The following is a 19,968-nucleotide window of genomic DNA, read 5'->3' on the forward strand; positions in this document are numbered from 1 at the left end:
TGATACATTCTGCATGAAGAACCTTCTGCTCCTCGGCATGAGGAGCGTGAGAAGCTCTACGAGCCGCTATAAAAAGAACTAGTCCATCCATTCCTACCAACGCAAACCATCAGAGTAATGCTTGAATTCACTGATATCTCCCCATGGTCTCACACACACACACACACGCACGCACACACACGCACACACACACACACGCACACGCACACGCACACACGCGCTATAAATATCTCAGTTAGATTTTTGGGGTTGTGGAATATCTAACATCTGCTAAAACCTTAGCAAAGTGTATTCATTTATTCATTTTGGAGACTGAAATAACCCACGATGGCATTGATTGCACATGTGGCCGTCTGCACTTATGGAGGTATATTACATACTCTATTGTAAATACTGTATATATACTCTCTTACTTGGATTCTGTCTCTCTTGACCTCTGAAGTTGCAAATTTGTCTTGCGGTATTGAGATGTTTTTGCGCACAACGAATTTAGCCTCTGCTTTTGTAGAATTTACTCTCTACAGGTTTAGTTTTTGCTCTTGCTGGACTTGTTGGATGTAGTCCTTGTTCAGTCTGGATCTAGTCTCTGCTTGTACTGGATTTAGTCTTTGCTTGTACTGGACTTAGTCTCTGCTTGTACTGGATTTAGTCTCTGCTTGTACTGGATTTAGTCTCTGCTTGTACTGGATTTAGTCTCTGCTTGTACTGAATTAGTTTTTTGCTTAGGATGGACTTAGTCCTCTCTTGGGCTGGATTTACTCTTTACTCACTCTGGATTTAGTCTTAGCTCGTGCATTATTTACCTTCTGTTCCCACAATATTTAGTCTCTGCTAGCAGTCTGTGCTGGCGCAGGGTTTAGTCTTTGTTCAAGCTGAACTTAGTCCTCCTTCAGACTGGATTTAGCTTTTGCTCCCACTGGATTTAGTCTCTGCTTGTGCAGGATTTAGGGTGCTTTCACACACATATACAGTAGTGCAACATTGTTGCATTTTTATTTGCTCCACTTTCACACATTCTATTTGCCAAGGGCACCAAACTTTCTGAACAACGTCATGCAGGCAAAACGGTCGGTCTCCGATTGGACAGAATACTTCAACCTCCAATGCTGTGACAATGTGCCGCTGCCCTGTCACTACTGACAGTCACACCGTCACGTCCTATATTTGGTTTCTCTTCCTATGGTTTCTAAAGTAAATCCTAAAACAATCCCCGCAGAAAAGTCATTAATGATCATTCAAAATAAGCCATAATCACACGATGCCACAAGCTGCACTAATGCTCTACATAAACACAGAGACGACTCAGCTCTGTCTCCACTTGTCAGTGCTCAGAGCTTGTCGGTAACTTACCGGTAAAGATGTGCAATATGTGAAGATATGAGAATATATACGCAGATAAAACAGAGCTGTCAAATGTGAACAGTTTGGAAAAAACAGAGATGAGTAAAATAAATGAATGATCTGGGAGAAATACGGAAGAGAGTGAGGAAACGTGACGTGTTTTTGTGTGTGCTGACAAAGCCACTCTGAAAATGGATGGATGGATTGATGGATGGATGGATGGATGGACGGATGGACGGATATTTGTGTGTGTTGCTGCTGGAGCACTGGGTTGTGAATGTGTGCTTGTGTCTGTTACCGTGAGGGCAGGCACGCAGCTCAGCAGCAGCCGCTGTGCCGTTGCTGTCACTGATGGAGTTGCTCCGTTAACATTGCGCTTTAATGTAAAGTCCTACAGTATGTTTGGTCCTGGTTGCTTTCTCACATGGTTAAAGACCGCACCGTGCTTCCCCTGGAGCCGAACCGAGACCTACATTTTTCAGAGGACCAGAGTTTGCTTGTTTGCTCCGCACCAGAGTTCCAGTGACCTTTCACATATCGCAAAAAGACCGGAGTATCGGAGGAAGCGAAGCATGGTGCAGAGCAAAGGGGTATGTGTGAAAAGACCCTCAGTCTATGTTTGTGCAGAGTTTAGTCTTTGCTCGCGCCAAATTTACGTTTTGTTTGTGGTGGACTTTGTCCTTTTTGGCTGTAATTAGTCTTTGCTCATTCAGGATTTAGTCTCAGCTTGTGCTGGACTCGGTTCTCAGGCAGGATTTAGTCTCTGCTAGGGGTCTACGCTGGGGCAGGATTTAGTCTCTGCTAGGGGTCTACGCTAGGGCAGGATTTAGTCTCTGCTAGGGGTCTACGCTGGGGCAGGATTTAGTCTCTGCTAGGGGTCTACGCTAGGGCAGGATTTAGTCTCTGCTAGGGGTCTACGCTAGGGCAGGATTTAGTCTCTGCTAGGGGTCTACGCTAGGGCAGGATTTAGTCTCTGCTAGGGGTCTACGCTAGGGCAGGATTTAGTCTCTGCTAGGGGTCTACGCTAGGGCAGGATTTAGTCTCTGCTAGGGGTCTACGCTAGGGCAGGATTTAGTCTCTGCTAGGGGTCTACGCTAGGGGCAGGATTTAGTCTCTGCTAGGGGTCTACGCTAGGGCAGGATTTAGTCTCTGCTAGGGGTCTACGCTAGGGCAGGATTTAGTCTCTGCTAGGGGTCTACGCTAGGGCAGGATTTAGTCTCTGCTAGGGGTCTACGCTAGGGCAGGATTTAGTCTCTGCTAGGGGTCTACGCTAGGGCAGGATTTAGTCTCTGCTAGGGGTCTACGCTAGGGCAGGATTTAGTCTCTGCTAGGGGTCTACGCTGGGGCAGGATTTAGTCTCTGCTAGGGGTCTACACTGGGGCAGGATTTAGTCTCTGCTAGGGGTCTACGCTGGGGCAGGATTTAGTCTCTGCTAGGGGTCTACGCTAGGGCAGGATTTAGTCTCTGCTAGGGGTCTACGCTGGGGCAGGATTTAGTCTCTGCTAGGGGTCTACGCTGGGGCAGGATTTAGTCTTTGATCACGCTGAACTTAGTCCTCTTTCAGACTGGATTTATCCATTGCTCACACTGGATTTAGTCTCTGCTTGTGCAGGATTTAGTCTATGTTTGTAGAGAATTTAGTCCTTTGCTCACACCCAGTTTAGTCTTTGTTTTTCTGGATTTAATCTCTGCTTTAGCAGAATTTAGTCCTTGCTTGTGCAGTATTGAGTCTCTGCTCATGCAGAATTAAGTTGTTTGCTCGCACCAAATTTAGTCTCTGCTTGAGCAAAATTTAGACCTTTGCTCACGTTGCTCACGCTAACAAATTCTTTTAGTATTTGTTGTGCAGGATTTAGTCTTTGCTTGTGTAGGATTTTGTCCTTTGCTCTCACCGGATTTAGCTTTTGTTGAGCTGGATTTGGTCCTAAATCAGAATCAGAAATACTTTTTTCGTCCCAGTGAGAAATTGCGCAAAAAGACGAGCCGTGCCGTTTTTACCATCACAGCTGACGGCAGCGCCACGTCACAGCGTCTCTAAATCCACCTGTGATGATGAGACGGTGATGTCTGCCGCGATAATGACAGCTGCGCTTTGTTCTGTGGTGTCACATCCAGCCACAAGCTGCCTGGTTATTTATAATGTAGTGAGGAGATGGAGGAGTAGAGCACAAAAGGTGCAAAAAAAAGGACAAATGTACTAAATGAATGCTGAAACAAAGGGAAAATAAGAACACATTAAAGTAAAGAAGGTCTAGATTCAAGCAGATGCAAAACAGTAATTACAAGAAGAAGCTGTAGTCGGTGCACACAGCAAGATTATGCACTTTTCTTCAAAAACTAACATTATACTAAACAAGGTTTTTCCTCATCTGCATTTCATTTGTTGTCTTTGTAGAAAGTGTCGAAGATGAGCCAGTAATTATATTATTTTACTGCACTTTTATAGCAGTAAAGGTAAACAGAGACCGCTCTGAGAAAGTCAATGCTGTGGTGAAAACAAGAACAGCAGATGAAGTCAAGAAAAGCTGGACGGATAGAAGAAGAAAAACAACAGGGAAAACAATAAAATCTCCGATAGTAACTGCAGCCATCTGTGAGTAAAGCTGTGACAGTTAAGACCTACCTTACTTCTTGATTTCTGATATCACTGCTACTGATATATACAAAGATCTGTGCAAAATTAGAAAACTAATGTACCTTCACTAAGGACTACGATTTTCCATTATCACAGAAACTGACGGAAAACACAGAATCCACAGAAATAATAACGACAGTTTACTTGATTAACCATCATTTAGCATGTTTGGAACGATTCTGGGAAGTTTAACGTCCAATGAAGCAGGGGTTTTAAAAGTGTGAGGCGCCAGACTTATTCAGGGGAGGCGCGGCGTGCGAGAATAAATAAACCAGAAGAAATTGTGGTAAATATTGTCACAAAAAGGAGAAGAAAAGTGTCTGTGACAGCCTGTATCCAGGTATTTCTACGAACGTAGTCCTCTTTGTACCCGTTTAGTAGATCAACAGCAACATGTGTTTGAGCATGTTAAGTTAGCGCACATTTTAACTCTGGCAAATCTTTAGGGTGTGTTCTGCTCTAGGATTCGTTTGCTCGGATGGTCCACCTCGTTTGGTCGGCGTGAACACGCAAACGAAGTCTAGAGCGAATCAAACAATTCTAGAGGAATTATTTAGTTTCTGACGGTCTCGGAGCATTTCCAATTGAAGCCTTGAGCAATTAGGTACGCTGTGAACCGCAACCGCTCTCGGAGCCTTGCGGGTGGTCAAGAGAAAACCACCAAAAGCACGGCAACGTGTTGCTGCTCCATTGCTGAATGTTGCAAAGAACAAACGGAGAAGATAGAATTTTTGGCGCACTTTTAAGCACTCGATTTGACTCGTAGATGAGAACCTCTTTTTCTCATTTGGTTTTTTCTGCTGTCAAGGAGTTAGCTCATGCACTGCACCAGAGGCAAAAAAAGTATCAGCTGTCCACCGCCCATTCTGACTAAGTCCCTCACCGGGGGTCGGATCCATCGGACACCTTGCGTCTTGGAGGATCTTGGGCCAAGCTCGTTGAACCCCAGCGAGGAAGTGCTGCACGGGAACAGGTTATCCTCGAATAGCCGTCCGCTGCGGAGACTCTGGGCTCGCAGCGACTCAAAGTCCTGACCCAGAAACTTCACTGCGTTGTTGTTCTGCCCCAGACCATCATCGCGGTCCCACTGGCTCCTTAGTTTGGCGGCGATGCCTGTGGCACAGATGTGCTCCTCCACCATGCTGAGCGTAGTAGAGCTGTACTCTGATTTAACGCACTGATGTGAATCTGCTACAAAGTGGTAATGGCTCCGAATTAGATTAAAACATCCGTATCCATTAAGGAGTGGTTAAATAATAATGACGCGTTGCTGCTGCAGCTGCTTCCTCTGGTGAGCTTGTGGCCGGATGCTTTTCATGCAACTGTAGCAGCTCAAGATGAGAGAAGGAGACGTTTCCCCCACACAATTAGCACCAGTGATGTGTCGTCTTTTGTAGTTCCCTCATGCAGATTCTTCCAGGAAAAAGAGAAGGTTGGTGCATTCTTATCTCACAGCTTCTAGAAAAAGAAAAAGGAAAAAAAAAGAGGATGGAATGAAATTCAGAGGAAAGGTAGGCAGTAGAAATGTCGCGGTATTGATGATATAACGATACCGAGGTATTACAAATGCTTCAGTATCGTTGTAGAACAAGTTTTGGGGTTTGCTGTTGCAGACCGATTCAGATTTAACTACAAGTACCATAATGCTTTGGGGCATCGTCATAGGTTACAGGCGGTTGTGCCTATGGTAGAAATGGAGGAGTTTGGAGAACTTGTGCATGCCCCAGGAGCTACAAGTCAGACATGTGAAAACATTTTTGTTTCACCACATTGAGAAACCATAATTGTAATTTTACTTATTTCATTCAAAAGTAAAAAGGTGGACAATATGCAAACAATGCACGTGTTACCGTGCGCTACTATTCCGGAAAAAGGAGCAACATGAGAAGCCACTTAACATCCCAGTATTAAAGATTAGTTTAAGGATTGTGTCAAACAAACAATCCAGTTTGGTCCAAAAGTTGCCCCACAATATCGCAATAATTGTCGCACCGTGAGGTTACTTCCATGATTATACCGAACCCTGAGATTTAGATATTGTTATGTCCCTAGTAGGCAGTGATCTTTTTTGTCCCATGTACCCCTTTTACATTCATGTGTACTCCCATAAATAAGCATAAATAAAAAAAAAAATTAAATACCATGCAACTTTAATTTAATACTCATTGTCTCCTTGTCAGTGTACCATAGTATATAGTCATTTTAATGATGTAAATCCTTGTTTCAATCAGAAATACATTTTTTTTTAAATGGGTTAAAAGTGACCAAAAATGGTGAAAACAGGTGGTGAAATGGGATTTTAAAAACCACAGAAAATGGTTAATAGTTGAACATTAGAGTGGCCAAAACAGACCGAAAAAGTAGTTAATAAAAGGGTTCAAAGTGTCAATACTGGCTTGAAAGTGGCAGAAAAAAGTAGGAACAATTAGTTTAAACTGGGCAAGACAAATCGTGAATGTGGTTAAATTGGCAAAAATAAGGTTAAAAAAATGGGTCAATACACATTAGGTGGGAAAAGTGGTGGAAAGGGTTTATAAATATATATTTATATATAGTGCTGAAAATGTCTTGAAAGTGTCAGAAATGGGAGTAATGTAGCAAAAATTGCATTAAAAAGAGCAAAAATATGGCAAGAAAAAATGATGAAAATAGGTTAAATTATGGCAAGTTTGTGAAAAAATTGACTCATATTGTTCAGAAAATATTCCTAAAAGTTTCTTAAAAGCATCTGGCCACCCCCTTCCAGTGCCTCGCGAAGTGTGATAAGATATCCTCTACAATATAAAATAATCCTGTTTAAATAAATCACAAGAAAATATAGTATTTTAGCACTTTAGAGTAGCCATTAAAGTAAAAAAAAGCAAGAACATTAAAAAAAAATCCATTTGGTAAAAAGTAATAATAATAATAATAATAATAGCATGTGCATGGGAGAGGTAGAAGCCAATAGGCTTATTAACAAAAAGCTGATATAATAGGATAAGGATATTATATAATAGTGTCTGATCAAATATTCTTATCCTATTATATCCTTAATAGGATTTTTGTTTTACTTGGTTGTGTACGGATATATCTAAAGTTCTATTGGTGTATTTAATTTCTAATATATACATTTATATCATATGAGCGTTTCAATTGTCTTTCATCATCAATGTGCTTTAAAAAAAATGTATTTTATTTTTTTAAATCTGTATATGCATCGGCCTTTGAAATCGGTCAACGTCTATTGGGAACCAGTACTGATGTAAGCCACATACATCACAAATCTCCCAGACAAAAGCAGCAGAACACACCCTGTGTTGACATGGGCTGGGTCTGTGAGATAAAGCAACAGTGCATTCACGGCATGTATTAGACTGTACCAACTGTGTACACAGCTCCTTTACAGGCCAATTAAAGTCAATGTTTAATCTGAGAATAGTTAACTCAGCTCTATGTGTATGTGTGTGTGTGTGTGTGTGTGTGCGTGTAGCTCCCCTTAACGCACAATGAAGGCAGCAGGAGGTCAGAACAAGCAAAAGCTCTCTGTGACTCTTTAATTAAGCAAAGCCGGAGATAAAGGAAGCGGCGTAAACCATCATTAAAGCCACCGACGACATCTCCTGACAGAACTGGAGCTTCACACGCGAGTTCACCTCAGTTCGTCTGCCTTTGCACTGGTTCCTGCTTCATCTCTGTGTTTTTTATTTTATTTTATCTCACACACACACACATACAAAGAGAAACGTTAAATTTTAAACCCTCGCTGACTTTCTTTCACCTCCTCTGACAGCCGAGTTGACTTCTGTTCTCTTCCTGTTGTTTTTTTTTTTTTTTTTTTTGAGCGTGTGTGGCTCAGAGAAGTTTCCACAGCTCACCGTGAACAACCGCACCCATTAAAAATAAGCTCTGAAAATATGCTGCTCAACATGACGCTGCACATACGAGCAGCTTCTGGTGTGTCCTGTTGTTTTTAGGGACAAATACCAAACCAGGAGTAAAGAAAAAGAAAAAGCACAAAAAAAAAAAAGAATTAGCCGTATTGGCCTGAATACATTTATTTTATTTTATTACAAAACTCATTTGGAATAACTACAAATTTCTAAAGGCGTAAGAAAATATAGCCTGCCGATTCAAACAGACGCAGTGGTATATGCTTCGGTCTTCACCAGCCAAAATGGCTCGTAACGCTACAAAGTAAATTTTTTTTTTAAAATCAATTCAGCGATGTATCGCAATATTTCACCGTGCGATTATCGTATAAATCCAAAAAATGTCAGAATCATTTTTTTATTCACGTTTTTTAACGTAAAACACATTTAATCGAGCTAACATACGCATAGCATGTAAACGCCCGTTTTTTTATTCACGTTTTTAACGTAAAACACATTTAATCGAGCTAACATACGCATAGCATGTAACGCCCGTTTTTTTATTCACGTTTTTTTAACGTAAAACACATTTAATCGAGCTAACATACGCATAGCATGTAAACGCCCGTTTTTTTATTCACGTTTTTTAACGTAAAACACATTTAATCGAGCTAACATACGCATAGCATGTAAACGCCCGTTTTTTATTCACGTTTTTTAACGTAAAACACATTTAATCGAGCTAACATACGCATAGCATGTAAACGCCCGTTTTTTATTCACGTTTTTTAACGTAAAACACATTTAATCGAGCTAAACATACGCACAGCATGTAAACGCCCGTTTTTTTATTCACGTTTTTTAACGTAAAACACATTTAATCGAGCTAACATACGCATAGCATGTAAACGCCCATTTTTTTATTCACGTTTTTTAACGTAAAACACATTTAATCGAGCTAACATACGCATAGCATGTAAACGCCTGTTTTTTTATTCACGTTTTTGAACGTAAAACACATTTAATCGAGCTAACATACGCATAGCATGTAAACGCCCGTTTTTTTATTCACGTTTTTTAACGTAAAACACATTTAATCGAGCTAACATACGCATAGCATGTAAACGCCCGTTTTTTATTCACGTTTTTTAACGTAAAACACATTTAATCGAGCTAACATACGCATAGCATGTAAACGCCCGTTTTTTTATTCACGTTTTTTAACATAAAACACATTTAATCGAGCTAACATACGCATAGCATGTAAACGCCCATTTTTTTATTCACGTTTTTAACGTAAAACACATTTAATCGAGCTAACATAGGCATAGCATGTAAACGCCTGTTTTTTTATTCACGTTTTTGAACGTAAAACACATTTAATCGAGCTAACATACGCATAGCATGTAAACGCCCGTTTTTTTATTCACGTTTTTTAACGTAAAACACATTTAATCGAGCTAACATACGCATATCATGTAAACGCCCAGTCACTAGGTGTCAGTGAACCACATCAGACCTTGTTAAACTACATCACTACTCAATGTATTTTAGCTGGAAGTTGACTGCACGTAACTTTATTTTCATAAAACATACTGGGCACTTTTATAGATGTATGTAATTACTTTTTTAAAGAATTGAACAACTTAACAGAATCAGAATCTGTTGTCGAAGAAAAAGTTAAACTTTTTGAAATATGTAATTTGGACAGTTTGATAAACATATCACTGTTTTTTTTACATCTGTACTTGAATTACAATTAGTTACCATTTGCTTGTTCTCGCAAATTAAAAAAAGTGAAATAAATTGTATTTTATACCATTTTGTACTTGTAGAGGTGAAATTTGTAATTATTGATATTGCAATGTACATCATATTGATTAGTATCGGGATGTATTTGCATATATGGTATTGTGATATGCAAATCTTGAATCGTATCATCAGATTGATGACAATGCACACCCTACTAATTTCTATTTTAAAAAAAAAATAAAATAATAAAGTGTGGAGCAACAAGGACATGTAATATACTTTACATGATTAAAAAGTGCAACAGAAAACATTAAACACAGTTTAAAAATCAATTAAAAAAAAAACATTTACAGATCAGCGTTTGAAATCGACAATAAAATGAACAAAAATCTCCCTCTCACTGATGCTCTGGTGATGCTAATTTCACCTGCTAACTGTATTTTTCACATCCTTTTTTCAAATACAGCAACAAAAACAACAAAACAACAAACAAAAAAAAGCATTGGTTTGAACATTTGTTCCTAAAAAAGGAATGTTTTAACACAATTTATCCCAAACTCCTCCCTAACAACATCATATTATCTCTATTTGGATCTGCGTGGTACAGCTAAGCTAGGCTAAGCTAGGCTCAAAAGCTACTTCCCAACGTTTACACTTTGTTTGTCATGGTTTAGTCTAAATCCCATTTAAAATACTGACTTTTCGTGTTCAAAGCACACACCCTTTTTTTTTTTATTTATTCAAAAACACATTTATAAATACTTTGCCAGTTGTTACTATTGCAACAGTATATGGTTGAACTGTCTTCCTGAAAAGTCATGTTTCTTTTCACACAATTTCCCCAAAAACTCTTACCTAACAACATTCTATCTCTTACAGAAGTGGGCGATACTGTAATATTTGGTATTGAATTGAGCCGATACCAATAAAGTAAACACAGAACCAGTATCACCGATCTCGATACTAATCATTTTTTATATCTAAAGATTAATGTATCATCATCAAACTGCTCATTTTTAGGCGTTTTTGTGATTTTGATTTGGAATATTATGTTAAAACCTTAAAACAGAATATGGGCAAATTATGTAATACTTTATTATATCGGTCCTTTACCATGCGTAATCGGCTAACTTGTATGTAATCATTCAATATTTCTTTCCCAGTTAAAACAAAAGGAAAATTACATTCAAGTCTGAGCTATTATTCAGTATAAATGTTTCAATTGCAGTGAATTGTATTTGGGTTTTTCCACATCTAGTCTGTTTCCAATGTCATACTTTTATGGTTATGTAAATATTTCTTGGAGTTAAATTGTTCTGCACATACTCTTTTTCTAGTTACACTTACTATATTTATATATGTATAAAAATCCTTATTGTCATTTTGTTTGCAGTGTATGCCACACTTGTTTGCTTGCTACTGTAACTCTGTTATAGCATGTAGCTAATTACGTAATAGGAGTACGATTAGCAACATTGAGTCAGACATTAGCTTGAAACTTCACAAAGTTGTCCTTCTTTCATTTAGATAAACTTTATTGTTCTTGTTTCAACATAAAATCTTAGGTAACCTGGGTTTGTGCATGTCTTACTGATGAAAACATGTTTGTACACAATAATCAATAAAGCCCGACATGTAGCTAGCCAAAGCTAAGCTAGGAGTAGCTGCTAATGCTAAAGCTATCCTGACATTGTTTTGTTCTTTGTTGCCTGAATATTATTAGAATGTTACATTCGAACAACATCTCATCAGAGCTACAGAAGATAGGATCATTTAAATTAGGTTAATTTAAAACTAAGTTGGTCAAAACTTAATCATTAAACCTGATCAGAGTCAGTAAATCATTGATCCCTGAGAGGAAATCAGGTGACATTAATGCTGTTCTCATACATCTTTATATGAAATATAAATAATTAAAAACAAGCAGTAAGAATAATCCATGTCAGTACAACTTATATCTACCTTTTAATTGTATCTTACTTTAATTTTGACATACGTTTTTGTTTAATTATGAGGTTTTTTTTTTTTTTTTCATTTATTAGTGTTTATTTTGTTTCCTCACAGGAGCTAAAAACTAATATTTTTTTTTAAAAAATGATAAATATTTCTAAAAAAAAAAAAAAGCTGAATTTAAAAAACAAAGAGGAAAATAGAATTTGGGGTGAAATAAAACGGAATTTGGAAAAAAATTAAACAGATTTTATAGGGCCCTAAATATCTATGCTCAAACTGACACAGCTTACAGTTTATAACCTGGAGACAGTTTAAACACTGTATGATTACTAAGTAGCTAATCATCATAGTGTAGCTAGCAACCTCAAGTCAGAATTTAGCACTTAACTGAAAGAAATACTTGCTTTACAGATACTTGTCACTTGTTATGTGTAAAGAAGCTTGCAAAGCATCATGGGGCGGTTGAGTATAGCTATGTTGTAATGTCATACTAATGTACTCCTCATGCTAGGTCTGATGTCAAAATGAGTATGTATCGCATTCACTTCAGATAGTATGAAAAGGTTGAGTACATGAGAAATACCAGGATGTATACTATATGAGGACTTTTTTTTAAGTGTGCACGGTGGGTACACTAGTCATACTAAACCGTCCCATGATGCATTGTGAGCGGAACGTAAAGTCGTCCTGGGACCGGTTTCAAGCTAAAAATCAAACATCCCCTTTTCAAAATAAAAGCATATCTTCTTGTCTTCCATAGGTTTTTAACACTTGTGTAATTGGGCTCTTGTTTTGAAGTTAAGCAGAAGTTTTCTCAGTTGCACAATGGCGGATCTCAGATAATCTCTGAAATGTCGGCATGAATGGTGAATACGTGAGTTTTTAATGAATGAAATGAGCACATGTTGATATCCTACTTGGTCACTTTCTCACTTAAAATGTTTTCAGAACTTTCAGAGGTGGAGAATCAACAGAGATATTTAGCCTCAGTGTGCTTCAGGTTTTTGTCGTAGGTTCCAAATGCATCTTGGGAAACTTGGAAGTATACGTTAGTGGGTACGCTCATCATCCTAATCCTCCTGACTAGGGATGTAACGATTCACTCAACTCCCGATACGATTCGATTCACGATACTGGGTTCACGATACGATTTTCTCACGGTTTATTTTACAAAATGGGAATGTTGACAAATGACTGAAAAATATTCCTTTATTTTTGGGGGGAAAATACTGTACTATTTTCCTTTTATGTTTCATTGTCAAAAGAATTCCTTGATAAACTATTCAAAATGATGCAATTTAACTAAAATAAATCTTGAATGAAATAAAGAAAAGGAATAATACAAATGAAGAAGAAACCTATTAATTTAAATTCTGGTTCTATAGTAAACAATTCAAAACTGCATAATAGTTCTTTTTCTTTTTAAAAGTGCAACTGAAAATGTATTTTGTGCCTTAACAATTGGACTAAAAAAAACAAAAAAACTCATTTTACTGTATTTACGTCAGATATTTGTTTAGACCAGCAGAGGGCGCTGGTAACCCAGTGGTCGGTTGGCATGCAGTTATTCCACCAGTGAAGAAGAGAAGCTATGCTAGCAGACAGAGCTAATAGAAAAACGTGACTTTTACAGATATTCACATAATATTACAGATATTCCTTCGGTGCTAAAGGAGTAGAGAATCATTTATGAGCATGTTTAACAGTAAATGGCGGCCAGAAAGAAAATAGTAGCAGATTCCACCCGTCACGTCCGCTTCTGGAAGGATTAATATATAGCGCCCTCTGCTGTTTAAAAAAAGTACTGCGATTCAATTTTCAGAGCATCGATGTGAACCGTGGTAAATCGATTTTTAACTGCCTTACGATTAATCGTTACATCTCTACTCCTGACTATACTTATAGTATCTAGTAAACAGTATATACTCATTGAGTTTGCAGTGCATAGTACGGAGTATGCCATTTTGAACACAGCCTATGACTAGTGTGCCCACCGTGCATACTCAAAAATATCCCGATTTAGTATACACCCGGCTATATCTCTCGTACTCAATCTTTCAAAAATATCTAATGTGAACGCACTACACTACATCCTCATTTTGTAGTACGCTAGTATGCAATTTCGAACATAGCCAATGTTGGTGCATTTGTGCACTTCTGGCTCTTTTCTATGTGTTGTGTCATCAAAACATCACCAACTGTTTGTATTTTGAGGAATTGTTGGCACTATTCAACCTACAAAGCAGCTCCTAAACAAGCTGTGGTTTGTCGTAGTAAAACGCTGCTCCACTACAAACACTGGTTCACTGGATTTCCATTCACTTCACTTATTTACGTTGTCAACATCTGAGCCAGACCCACAACGTGAGGCTTCACCTCAGCTGCGTGTTATCAGGGCGCACTCTGCCCGACACCAGTTCAATCTGACAACCATGAATATTTCACTTCTGCTCACATGAGAAATACATTCACACACACACACGCGCGCGCACTCGGATCTCCTCCACCTCAGCGCAGGTAGTGACATTAATGAGAAATGGCAAGTAAAGTAGCCCAAGGAAACAGTGTTAGAGGAAGCCTTCAGGCTGTTTCTTCACCAGGAGCTGGTTGTGGTATAGTGGAAAATTACAATATGACTCAGAATGCAGTAATATACCCTCACATGCACGTCTTAGAACAATATCACACATTTACACAATATTTTACACTTTAAACGGAAGGACAAAGTGATAGAAATTTCAAGTCTTGCACAAAATCCCGCAATATGATGGACTTAACTTTACTTCCTGAACTAGAAACAGTTACTGTATATAACACAGAATAAACCCTCACCAATGTGTTGTGAAACAATATTATGCATTTTTATCATAGTTCCCGTTTCGTCTGTTGTCTAGCAAGTGTAGCACAAACAGACGGACATGTCAAACCTTGTGCTACGCAATCTCGCATACTTTTGCTAAACTTCTACAGCAGAGAAGTATGAAGTTGATACCAATGGTTAACTCAAATAAAGGGTACCTGTATAATAAAAATGTATGTATACATTACCGAGAAACAAAATAAGTGCTCCCTTTTTTTAAAAAAACACATTTTGATGAGAATATGGCGCGCTATCATGGATTCGGCAAGGGCCGTCGCTTCAAAGAAATGGTGCATTGTGGGAGGTAGAGGCATAGCAGGTCTGTTTACATTGTGGGAAGTGTAGTTTTTTCTTTGTTGTTTTGAATTTTTGTATACTTTATCATCACCGTTTTCCTCCAGGGGTGGCAGTGGGCGGCCTTTGCGGTTGGATCGGGGTTAAGGGACTTGCTCAACATCCCACAGTGATGGCCCGGGCGAGATCTGAACCAGCAATCCTCAGATTACAAGCCCGCTGTCCTTAACCACTCGGCCACCACCCCCCTTAGCTCCTGACGGCGTCCGAACAAACAGGTAAGTTCTCCTGACAGAGTTCATCAATTAGCCACAAAGAAATAAGACCAAAAATGACCAAAAATGTATATCATGATATTTTTCTAAATTCTAACGGTTTCACGGTATATGATGGTATTTTTTTTTCATGCATAATCAGGTTTTCACAGCATTTTCTACTGGTTGAGAGATGAATTACTGCAGTAGTTTGATTTAGGATGTTCTATTTTACTGTCATGATGAGTGAATATTCTAGAATAATTACACACTAGTAATAATACAAGTTAGCAGCAGCAGCCCAATGGCTCTTTGCCACGCTAGCTTAGCTTTAGCATTAGCTTGATTTCTAGCTTTAAATACTGCATACTCCGTGGTGTGGTGGTTTCTTATGGTGAATATTTTGTTTGCAGCTCCACCAGAACTTATTTCCGCATTATAGGAATTACAAATTGCGATCCCTTGCTCTCTTTTTTTTGTGTATTACTGCCGACATGCTAAGCCAACCGTGTCTCTGTGTTCGTGAATATTGTTCTCCTGTAGCAGAGGCATGCGCACGCAGGCACCTACTCACATGCTTCTTCAGAGCTTTCAATTGTGTCTTTCTTATTCATTTATACGTATGATTTACACCGTAACTAACACCAGAGCGCTACTGTTTACCTTCCTAATTAGAAGTGCAACGTTGAAAAAGGTCCGGTATGAACGCGGCGCAGCGTAGCGTTCCGAAGTTGTGTAATCAAAATCACCGGTACGGCGGTATATTAAAAATTCATATCATAACTAAAATACATACCGGTATTCGTATGAACCGGTATACCGCCCAGCCCTATGGTGGGGGTGCGGTTAGTGCCATGACAGCCGTCCATAGTATCCCCTGTAAGCAGAAATGCGATAGTGCTCTGAACAAGTACATTTACAAGCTGTTTTGAAGGACTTTCTGTGAAGGAATAACTTTGGCTTTGTGCCCACTAGCTTAGCCCACTAGCTTAGCCCATTAGCTTAGCTCACAGATCTCGGGTTGAAGTGGTCCTCGCATGTCACCAAATTTCATCTGAACAGAAACATTTTAAGTGTGCATCCCGTATCGATATAATGAAGACAACGTCCGGATAACTCTGACTTAGTGTCATTATTTGGCTTAGAGACGCTAAACAAATCTTTCTACTGTGTTTTTCTCTTGTTGTTATGGCAACCATTGGCTTTACACTCCGCCATTGTCCAGAGACGTGACCCAGAGCTGGATGATAGGTTAGCGTCAGCACAGCGTCAAACTGCAGCTCAGCCAATCGTCATTCAGCCTATTTACCAAACAGAGAGCTAGCACCAATAATTGGACAGTAGCAGCCCCAGGAAGTAGGCTGAGTGTCAAACATCAATGAGGGATGAAATCTAGTATTATAAATGCGTCCATTGAGAGATGATAAATACATATGATTGTTTTGGTAATAGCTGCATCGATTTCTTACACACACACACACACACACACACACACACCCTCGTTCTGCGTTGAATCGTGTCACAGCAGTCGTGAGCAAAGATCCGCAGTCGCTGTGGACTCAGACACATCAGCAGAAACACAGCAAAGAGAGAGTGAGAGAGACTTGGGCTGCTTCCAATGACTTACATGTCTGCAGCTCAACTTAAATGACCCCCGTGTGTCTCACATAACTAATATTTCTGTCTCTTTATGGCTGCACACTCCTCAATTCCTCACATAAGCATGTAGCTGGGAGAGTAAAGGTCCCTTAGGAGAGCTCTTCTTCTCTGCTACATTGTCTATTACGGTAAACAAAAGAGGTTTACAATGGCGTCTTTAACTTTTACTGATTATTTAGAGCATGGTTTTCAAACTTGTTTAGCTCAAGTACCCCAATTCTCTTATTTCTGAATCGAAGTACCCCCCCAGTCATCTCATATCTGGTATGGGAGATGATCAGAAATGAGACTGATCCTCGAATTTTCAGTTCATGATTATAATTTTTAACCAAAAATGCACATTTTAAAATCCTCCTATTTTCACGCTTTTATTTTGTTAATTTTCCACTCTCTCTCAAGTACCCCTGTTGTGCCATCGCGTACCTCGAGGGGGACACGTACCCCCATTTGAGAAACACTGATTTAGAGCAACCAAGAGCTACTAAAAGCTCTAAAAATCAGGTTGAATGTTTCAAAACCAATGGAAAACAATGGGATGTTTACAGCCAGTGGGGCCGTGTGACATCATCAATCACATGATTTCAAGATGGAGGGAACACAGGCTCTAAAACTGTAAAGTAGTCCCATTTTTTAAAAGTTAATAAAACAAATATGGTGCAAAACATGTGTTTATTTGCATAGGATCTTCTAATAAGTAGATTTCAAAGATTTTAGGCCACATTAGTAAAAACAGTAGAGGATTTCTACGTCATAACATTTAAATAATATGTGCATTTTCCATATTTTTTGCAGCAACTATGTAAAGTAGACTGTTTTTCTCAAGGTGATCATGGTCAAAGAGAGATAATTTATGATTATTTATGCATTCATGCATTTAATTCAATGGTACTGATGTAGATGGAGGACCAGATTGTAGTAAACCTTTCCAAATATCCACAACTGATTTGCGGCATTAGCCTTAAGGTTAAGATTTAGAGACATTTGCATCAATCTCATTTGATTTCAGTTGTTTTTTAGCAGTGTATAACAGTTTCCAATGACAGTTGTGCACAAATTGAGGCAAACACAACATAAATATATAAAATCCACTTCTATTGGTCAGGATGTGGCACAAATCTTGTGTGCAGTGAAAGGAAATATCCAAAGCTCTAAAGGTCAGAGGAAAAAATAGACGTGCAAGAGAAATAAGACACTCACTGTGACTGGTGCAGCAGTGCAGACTATAGGGGTGATTTTAATCTATATATGCTGTGAAAACAAACACGTCTTAGATGTTTTTTAGCGCTGGATTGATGGGGTGTTGAATGTAAAAACTAACTCACTGTTTCATAGCCGACATATTGTGAACATTTAGCTCATTTACCTCATTTTATTTCTCACTTGAGACAGAAATGTATGTAAAACAGCAGTTCTATCATCAATTGTTAAAATGTGTAAACATAAAAAATAAATCTAAATCTAAATGTTAAATATAAATCTAAATGTAAAACCTAAATCTAAATGGTAAATCTAAATCTAAATGTTAAATGTAAATCTAAATGTAAACCTAAATCTAAATGTTAAATATAAATCTAAATGTAAAACCTAAATCTAAATGTTAAATCTAAATCTAAATGTTAAATGTAAATCTAAATGTAAAACCTAAATCTAAATGTTAAATCTAATGTTAATGTAAATCTAAATGTAAAACCCAAATCTAAATGTTAAATCTAAATGTTAAATGTAAATCTACATGTTAAATCGGTTACCAAGTGTAAAGCTAAATGTTCAGAAATGATACAAAGTGGGCTGGTCAGCGCCTGTTGATTACGAGGCCCCGCCCACACCCCACACACCCCACCCTCCAAGGTCTTCTGCATCGATTGTGTCTTTATCACGAGCAAAAGTGAGTTGACATACAGCGTGCTGTACTCTCAGCGAATCTATGTCTGTTAAGATGTCTGAGGGCAGTTTTCCACACATTACCTTGACTGATGTGCAGATTTAACATGAGTAACATAATTTATAAACATTTAGCTTTACACTTGGCAACCGATTTAACATTTAGATTTGGCATTTAGGTTTAACACAAGAAAACGTAATTACTAACATTTAACATTACACTTGGCGACCAATTTAACATTTGCATTTAGATTTAACATAAGAAACATAATTTCTAAACATTTAGCTTTACACTTGGTGACCAATTTACCATTTACATTTAGCATTTAGATTTAATATAAAAACATCATTTCTAAACATTTAGCTTTACGCTTAGCAACCAATTTAACATTTAGATTTAGATTTACCATTTCTATTTAGATATAAATGTAACATTTAACATTTGGATATAACATTTACGTTTAGATTTAACATTTACATTTAGCGTTAGATTTAGATTTAACATAAGAAACATCATTTCTAACATTTAGCTTTACACTTGATGACCGATTTAACATTTACATTTAGCATTTAGATTTAACATGAGAAACAATTTCTAAACATCTAGCTTTGCACTGGCGACCGATTTAACATTTAGATTTAAAATCAACATTAATTTAGAGCTAACATTTAGATTAAATTTAACCTTTACATTTATTTTGTATGTGTACACATTGGCTATGAAACAGTGCCAGAGGTTTTACATTCGTCACCCATATGGATCTGGAGGAGTGTTGAAGGACTTTTTTGGAGCACATATGGCTGTCACAGATAAGCGTGTGTTCCTGATGGTAGGTGTGGTTCCTGAGAGGAGGAAACGTTCTAGATCCAGCTGTTTTAAGGGAGAATTTAGCCCAGTTGATCAACTTCTTCCACCGCTGCACAGGGACAAAACCAGTCTCCACGCGCAGAATTAGAAAGTTTTAGTGAGGTTTTTGTAGCTGAGGTTTTGCTTTTATAACGGATCGTTTATGACTTCGTGAGAAAGAAAGTTCACCTCAGACTATCGGGGGCGTTGAAGCCCTCAAATCTGTCCGCAAAACACGGCGTTTAAGAAACAAAAACGACAGCCGGATGAATAGAAAACAATTTATATTTACCTTTCATACGAGTTTCCTTGGGGGGGGAAATATGTTATTGTTGGTTTGCGTCCATGTTAAGCGCAGATCCAGCCCTTAAACGTCGGCTCTTTGCCCAGTGACTGAGGAATGGACCGAGTCTGCGCACAGGGCCATTGCAACAAGGGAGGTCTTTGAACGCACCACTTAAACGCTGCAGGGGCTGTTACACGTTTACTATATTATTATTATTATTATTATTATTATTATTATTATTATTATTATTATTATTATTATATTATTATTATTATAGATTGATATGTTTGTGTTAATAGTATTAGTATTGTGTATTTTTACATGATATATGATAAAGTAAGCGAATAAATAATAA

General features: G+C 38.2%; 1 protein-coding gene across 2 annotated transcripts in view; it reads right to left on the reverse strand.

Annotated features, from left to right (window-relative positions):
* The window catches only part of capn1 (calpain 1), a 45,227-nt gene extending 25,474 nt beyond the window's left edge, over window positions 1-19,753 (reverse strand). Inside the window, exons 1-2 of one of the 2 annotated variants that reach the window (XM_028473829.1) lie at window positions 19,620-19,753; window positions 4,860-5,434 (exon numbers count right to left, since the gene is read on the reverse strand). In XM_028473829.1, the coding sequence (XP_028329630.1) occupies window positions 4,860-5,117 (258 nt within the window). In that variant the 5' untranslated portion in view covers window positions 5,118-5,434; window positions 19,620-19,753. The remainder of the gene's footprint in view (window positions 1-4,859; window positions 5,435-19,619) is intronic. The other variant, XM_028473830.1, reaches the window with a different exon arrangement.
* Between the last annotated feature and the right edge of the window lie 215 nt (window positions 19,754-19,968).

This window comes from Gouania willdenowi, chromosome 18 (assembly GCF_900634775.1).
Source record: "Gouania willdenowi chromosome 18, fGouWil2.1, whole genome shotgun sequence".
Classification (NCBI taxonomy): Eukaryota; Metazoa; Chordata; class Actinopteri; order Blenniiformes; family Gobiesocidae; genus Gouania; species Gouania willdenowi.